The 7,178-nt window shown below is 46.3% G+C and overlaps 2 protein-coding genes across 3 annotated transcripts in view; both read left to right on the top strand.

Annotated features, from left to right (window-relative positions):
• Nucleotides 1-1,559, top strand: part of slc25a46 (solute carrier family 25 member 46) — an 11,731-nt gene extending 10,172 nt beyond the window's left edge. For both annotated transcript variants that reach the window (XM_024299025.2, XM_024299026.2), the window contains 4 exons: nt 109-209; nt 293-349; nt 513-570; nt 646-1,559. In XM_024299025.2, coding sequence (XP_024154793.1) covers nt 109-209; nt 293-349; nt 513-570; nt 646-1,242 — 813 coding nt within the window. In that variant the 3' untranslated portion in view covers nt 1,243-1,559. The remainder of the gene's footprint in view (nt 1-108; nt 210-292; nt 350-512; nt 571-645) is intronic.
• A 1,623-nt stretch (nt 1,560-3,182) lies between these two features.
• Nucleotides 3,183-7,178, top strand: part of wdr36 (WD repeat domain 36) — a 7,539-nt gene continuing 3,543 nt past the window's right edge. The window contains exons 1-9 of the mRNA XM_024299023.2: nt 3,183-3,446; nt 3,967-3,994; nt 5,391-5,491; nt 5,561-5,678; nt 5,751-5,883; nt 5,952-6,006; nt 6,164-6,296; nt 6,552-6,727; nt 6,790-6,910. Of these exons, the coding sequence (XP_024154791.1) occupies nt 3,300-3,446; nt 3,967-3,994; nt 5,391-5,491; nt 5,561-5,678; nt 5,751-5,883; nt 5,952-6,006; nt 6,164-6,296; nt 6,552-6,727; nt 6,790-6,910 (1,012 nt within the window). The 5' untranslated portion in view covers nt 3,183-3,299. The remainder of the gene's footprint in view (nt 3,447-3,966; nt 3,995-5,390; nt 5,492-5,560; nt 5,679-5,750; nt 5,884-5,951; nt 6,007-6,163; nt 6,297-6,551; nt 6,728-6,789; nt 6,911-7,178) is intronic.

The raw sequence follows: 7,178 nt of genomic DNA, 5'->3' as shown, positions 1-7,178 counted from the left end.
TATATGATATCTATGCGTGAACATGTGACTCTGTGGTCACGTGACTCTGTGATCATGTGACTCTGAGGTCGCGTGTGGTCATGTGACTTGTCCCGCTGTGCTCGTCAGGGCGTGAAGGCCCTGTGGAAGGGGATGGGCAGCACCTTCATCGTCCATGGAGTCACGCTGGGAGCTGAAGGCATCCTAAGCGAGTTCACGCCATTACCGCGGTAACCATGCCCCTGCAGCATCATCAATGTTAGGGATGTTGGCAGACACTAACCTGTGCATGTGTGTGCACGTGCGCGTGCAGGGAGCTTCCTCACAGGTGGAGCTGGAAGGAGCTGGCTGGACATTTGCTGCTCAAAGGGTTAGTGCTCATCTTTGCTGAAGGGCGTGGCCTCAGAGGGGTCTGTTGTCTCCGCCCTCTCTGTATCTGAACTACAGAGAGGGCGGATGGACTACAGAAGGGTCACTGCCCGTTCACTTCCTGGTTTCTCTCCTCCACTGAAAGTCTATGCGTCTCTTCCCAGTCTGACGGCGGTGGTGGCGCTGCCGTTCTACTGCGCCAGCCTCGTCGAGACGGTCCAGGTGAGCCGCTGCCGGTCACATGACCTCGCTGATGCTGAGGTCATGTGACCTGAGTCAACTTCTCCTGTGTTGCAGAGTGAGATCGTGCGGGACGAGGCGTCCTCCGGCCTGCTGGACTGCGTCCGGGAGGGGCTGGCCCGGTTGCTGCACGTGGGCGCCCCCCACAGCCGCCGGCTGCTTCCTCTCAGCTCCCTACTGCTTCCTGCCGCCTTGCACGCCATCCTGCGCTACGCCATGTCCTCCGCCGTGCAGCAGGTGGCGCTGTGGTTGTACCAGCGGGGCAGGAAGCCGCGGCCGGAGCCCTCCAACCCTCTGGACACCTACTTCCCTGAGCTGGTGGCGGCGTGGGCGGGGTCTCTGATGGCGGACGTGGCGTTGTTTCCTCTGGAGACGGCGCTGCACCGCCTCAGCCTTCAGGGGACGCGCACCATCATCGACGCCACCGACGGGGTGGTCGCCACGGGAACCGGCGCCTCGCCGCTGGTGCTGCCCGTCAACACTCAGTACGACGGTCTGTCTGACTGCATGCATGCTATCCGCCGCAGAGAGGGCGGGGCCGGCTACTACCGCGGCTTTGGCGCGCTCGTGGCGCAGTACACATTACACGGCGCCCTGCTCGCCGCGGCCAGGATGCTCCTCAGAGTGATGCTGCTGGACGCCAGAACCAGCTAGAACCGGACAGGACAGCCACCCATTCAGATCCACTCCCGCCGCCCAGTGACCATGTGACTGTCCCAGCATGCACCGGGTCTCTCAGTGGGCTGGCGTGACAAAAGGAAGAATATTAGACTAAGTTATTTGTTAATATTCAGGAAATTCTTTAAATGTTCAATTAAATGATGAAACAGGTGAGTTTACCTGGAGGTAACATTCATGTTGGTGCCACTTATGATGTCATCGTGTCATGTGATCACCTCTGTCAAACTCCATATGTGTTTAAATGCTGTCAGATCGTCATTGTTAATAAAGTTTTATTAATTTCTCCTGTACTTGTGTTTTGATCAGGTTTCAGGACAGAAATGTTGAGGTAGAGGGCGCTGTTGAGGATTAACTAAACTTCTGTTGAGGATTAACTAAACTTCTGCTGAGGATTAACTAAACTTCTGTTAAGGATTAACTAAACTTCTGTTAAGGATTAACTGAACTTCTGGTGAGGATTAACTAAACTTCTGTTGAGGATTAACTAAACTTCTGCTGAGGATTAACTAAACTTCCCCGTTGAGGATTAATTAAACTTTTGTTGAGGATTAACTAAACTTGTTGAAGATTAACTAAACTTCTGTTGAGGATTAACTAAACTTCTGTTAAGGATTAACTAAACTTTTGTTGAGGATTAACTAAACTGATGAGGATTAACTAAACTTCTGTTGAGGATTAACTAAACTTCTGCTGAGGATTAACTAAACTTCTGTTAAGGATTAACTAAACTTCTTTTAAGGATTAACTGAACTTCTGGTGAGGATTAACTAAACTTCCCCGTTGAGGATTAATTAAACTTTTGTTGAGGATTAACTAAACTTGTTGAAGATTAACTAAACTTCTGTTGAGGATTAACTAAACTTCTGTTAAGGATTAACTAAACTTTTGTTGAGGATTAACTAAACTGTTGAGGATTAACCAAACTTCTGTTGAGGATTAACTGAATTTCTGTTAAGGATTAACTGAACTTCTGTTGAGGATTAACTAAACTTCTGTTAAGGATTAACTAAACTTTTGTTGAGGATTAGCTAAACTTGTTGAGGATTAACTAAACTGTTGAGGATTAACTAAACTTCTGTTGAGGATTAACTAAACTGATCTGATTTCTGTTCCAGAGCTGATCTGGTTTCTGTTCCAGCTTTGATCTGGTTTGACCTGGTTTCTGTTCCAGCATTGATCTGATTTCTGTTCCAGAGCTGATCTGGTTTCTGTTCCAGCTTTGATCTGGTTTGATCTGGTTTCTGTTCCAGAGTTGATCTGGTTTCTGTTCAAGCGTTGATCTGGTTTCTGTTCGGTCAGATCCTTTTTGTTGGTATAATTGTGTTTCTATCATTGAATGGAACCGTCCGCTCTTCAGCACAAACATTGTGATGATCCAACCGCAGACGTGAATCTACAGACAAACACAGCATGTTTGCATAAAACTCCTTTGGATTTGAGGCAAAAATTAATGTTAAGAAACAAAGTCAAAGAAAATTGATTCAAACTGACGGACTGATTTTATCCAGTAAAACATTATTCATGAAAGCTGCTGAGTTTGTTCTTGTTGTGTTAGTTTAAGTCTAGAGAAACTTCCACATATTTATTTCCTCTCTGTTTATTATAAAAATGTTATTTTGGTTTTCGTAGTTTTAATCTGAAAGATCGTGATGCTCTCTCTTTTCTAATTATGTTTTAATGTTTTAATTCAAAAAAGTGTAAATCCTGAATTTCTCTGACTGAAAATGAAACTTTTAAACATTTAAATGTAACTTTAAAAACAAAAAGGTTGAAACTGATCGCCTGTAAATCCAGTTTTTAGGTTTTTATTTCCTCTTTGTTTTCTTCTGATTTTTCATTGTATTTGATAAAGTTATCTGATATTTTCCAGTAAACTAAAGAACAGACACGGATCAGCTCGGAACGTAGAATCAGGCGGAACCTTCGCACTGCCGGGACCGTTTCCGGGTCGGACTCATTTCCGGTCCGCCGCCGCGCGTGTTTGTTTCCAGGCTCCGCTTCATCGTGCCGGTGTGTCCGCTGGCGGGAAGATGCCGGCCGGCGGCAGCTCCTTGTTCTCCGGTTTCCGGGTCTTGGGTCTCTACTCCAACCACGTGGCGCACGCGCTCCGGTACCACGCGAAGCACCGGGAGTTCTACCTGGTGACGGCGTCGGGACAGCGCTTCCACACCTTCAACGTGAGAGCCGCACGTGCACGAGCGCACGCTGCTTTGTTTGTGTTTCTTTGAGTTTATTTCTAACGTGACGATCACGCGGAAGAACAACGAACACAATCCAGAATCCGCAGAGATCATTGATGCGTGTGTACGTGATGATCCTTGGTTTGAAGTAGTTCCATAAAATCATCCAATGATGTGACGTCATCACCAGTCAGAACTGTGATCATTCTGACATTCAGAAACAGACTTTCATGACGTCATGACGTTTTCAAAAATACTTTATGTCCAATAAACCAGATTTAATTCATTCCGAAATAATTCTTTAATTACTGATGTCATAAAGATGAAACGACTAAAACACCAAGGAGATGAGAGATCTCTGTTTACAGCCTTTAAGGGTTGAGGTACACGCACCCCCCCCACACACACACACATCCAGACCAGCAGACGAATAAACAGAAACAAACGGAGTGACTGAAGGGTCATACGGTCAGTCATGTGACCCGGCTGTGATTGACCCGCTGTTCTGTGTCTGCAGGTGAACCGACTCGGCATCGTAGCAGTGAGTAAGTATCTGGACCGAACCACACCACCAGAACCCGTTAGTTTACAGCAGCAAACGGCGGAGGAGGAGAACCGCCGCAGGAACACAGGGATACCGAACAGAACCGCAGGAACACAGGGATACCGAACAGAACCGCAGGAACACAGGGACACTGAACAGAACCACAGGAACACACGGATACCGAACAGAACCTCAGAAACACACGGACACCGAACAGAACCACAGGAACACAGGGATACCGAACAGAACCTCAGACGTCCAGATCTGATTAAATAAGATAAAAACATGAAAGTTGTTTTCATGAAACGCTTCTCCTAAACGAGATGAGATTATTCAGGAGGAGAACTGACCCAATGCACCAGTTCTTCAGAACCGGTTCTTCAGGACCAGTTCTTCAGGATCCGGTTCTGGCAGAGGGTCTTGGGACCCGCCCTGAGTCTCATTAACATTTTGTGTCTTTTAAACCTTATTGAATACAAACAGATTTACGGAACATTTAGACAAATGTATCCAAAACGAAGTAATGACAATAATAATAATAATAATAATAAATGACAATAATAATAATGACAATAATAATAATGACAATAATAATAATGACAATAATAATAATAATGACAATAATAATAATAATAATAATAATAAATGACAATAATAATAATAAATGACAATAATAATAATAACAATAATAATAATGACAATAATAATAATAATAACAATAATAATAATAATTATGATAATAATAATAATAATAATAATTACAATGACAATAATAATAATAATGAGAATAATAATAATAATAATAATAATTTTGACAATAATAATAATTATGACAATAATAATAATAATAATTATGATAATAATAATAATAATAATGACAACAATAATAATAATAATAATAATAATTACAATGACAATAATAATAATAATGAGAATAATAATAATAATAATAATGATAATAATAATGATAATAATAATAATAATAATGATAATATTCCACAGCCGTGGAAATATTAGTAAAATATATATAAGTTGAAAAAAGCAATAATTAGAAGAATTAAAGAAGAAAGTCATTGAGTCGTGAGGTAGTTGGAACAAAGTTGATCTGAACGTTTGGATGTGATAACATTGATGTTGTTCAGTCATTCAACCAAAAACAAAGAAGTTTTTCTAATTCTTTCATGTGTGTAAATAAAACCTGGTTTGAAATGATCATAAATGGATCACATTATTATTATTAAAGCTAAAACATGTAATATGTTCTGAATTTATTATACCATTTAATTTTAATTAACTCTATGATTTGTTCCAAAGGTAAAAGAAAATGCTCAATGATAGAAAGGGTGGAGTATAGATTCAGGTGAGCTGTTACAGGTGTGATCCTTCTGTGTTGCTAGGCAACAGCCTTCCCGATGACATCACCTGTTTGGCCGCAGACCGGATGCTGGTGTTCGCGGCGACGGGTCGGCAGATCTGCGCCTTCGCCAGGAACAAAGAGGTTCTGTTCAGGGTTCTGATGGGGGGAGGGGCGTCTGTCTGCGGTTTTAAATAAAGTTTCTCTCTGCAGGTGGTCATGCGTTACCATGGCCACAAACAGGAAGTGCAGCTGCTTCTTCCTCTGGGCGATCAGCTGATCTCCTCAGACTGCGGCGGGGATGTCATAGTGTGGGACGTGCAGGGGGGCGGTGAGTGTGTGAGGCGGGGTCGTTGGGGTGCTGACTGCTCTGCTGTTACCCATCATGCTCTTCTCCACGCAGACATTTACCTGCAGCTGAAGTTTGATCCGCTCAGCTTCGCCGTGTCGGCCATCATGCACCCCAGCACCTACCTGAACAAGGTGCTGCTGGGCAGCTCCCAGGGTGCTTTGCAGCTGTGGAACATCAAGAGCAGGTGAGGTGTGGGAGACCCGCCTCCTGTGTCGCTGTAGCAGGTACTCTAACGGCGTTTCTGCTCTGCAGTAAGCTGCTCTACACCTTTCCCGGCTGGTCAGCAGGAGTCACCGCGCTGCAGCAGGTCAGACACCGATCAGCTGATGATTGATCACTGATCAGCTGATCCTCAGATTACCCATCATTGATCACCATCGATCAGATGATCTTTGGATCCGGAAAGGTTCATAAGAACAGCGTCGGCTCACGCTGATAACGACCGACTGGACTTCCATCCTCAGAGTCCTGCAGTGGACGTGGTTGGCGTTGGCACGGCGACGGGCCGCATCATCATCCACAACATTCGTCTGGATGAGACGCTGATGAGCTTCACGCAGGACTGGGGGCCGGTCTGCTCGCTGTCCTTCAGGACAGGTATTCTTACTCTCACCTGGTTGGCCCCGCCCCCTCTCGCATGCTTGGCCCAGCCCCCTCTCACCTGCTTAGCCACGCCCCCTCTCACCTGTGTGGCCCCGCCCCCTCTCACTTGCTTGGCCCCGCCTCCTCTCACTCACTTGGCCCCGCCCCCTATCGCCTGCTTGACCCCACACCCTCTCACCTGCGTGGCCACGCCCCCCCTCTCTTCACTGCAGGTATGGTCCCTCATGTTTTTCTCCCCTGTGCTGACAGACGGCCCCCCCATCGTGGCATCTGCCAGTCCCCAAGGCCACATTGCATTCTGGGACTTGGAGCGTCGTCAGCTGGCCGCCCAGCAGAGACACGCCCACAGAACAGCTGTGGCCGGGGCGACGTTCCTGCACGGCGAGCCGCTGCTGGTTACCAACGGGGCGGACAACGCCATCAAGGTGAGGCGGCCGCAGACCAATCACTGACCAGAAAACCGGTCCTCACTCCGTCTTTTTCTCAGGTGTGGATTTTTGATCAAGAAGGGGGCGGAGCCAGACTGCTGCGCTGTCGACAGGGTCACAGTGCCCCACCCATTGTCATCCGTCACCATGGCAACGACGGCAAGAACATCTTGAGTGCAGGTATGACTGCAGGGTTCCAGTCTGAACCAATCAGAAATGGGGAACGGTGCCAGGTCTCTGATTGGCTGGGCTCCAGACAATCCAGTGTTTGCTCTGACCACAACACTGCGTCTGAGCAGAGTAGGCGGGGCCTCAGAGGATCAAAGCTTCAGATCTGGACCAGAATGCAGAACACTTCTCAGCTTCTTAAATTCTCTCCACATTCATGGAACTCGCCTACAGAACATGCTAAGAACACGCTAAGAACACAGTCCATGGGAGGGCGTGT

The sequence above is a fragment of the Oryzias melastigma genome, linkage group LG12, assembly GCF_002922805.2.
Source record: "Oryzias melastigma strain HK-1 linkage group LG12, ASM292280v2, whole genome shotgun sequence".
Classification (NCBI taxonomy): domain Eukaryota; kingdom Metazoa; phylum Chordata; class Actinopteri; order Beloniformes; family Adrianichthyidae; genus Oryzias; species Oryzias melastigma.
This window is presented reverse-complemented; position numbering and strand designations above follow the sequence as displayed.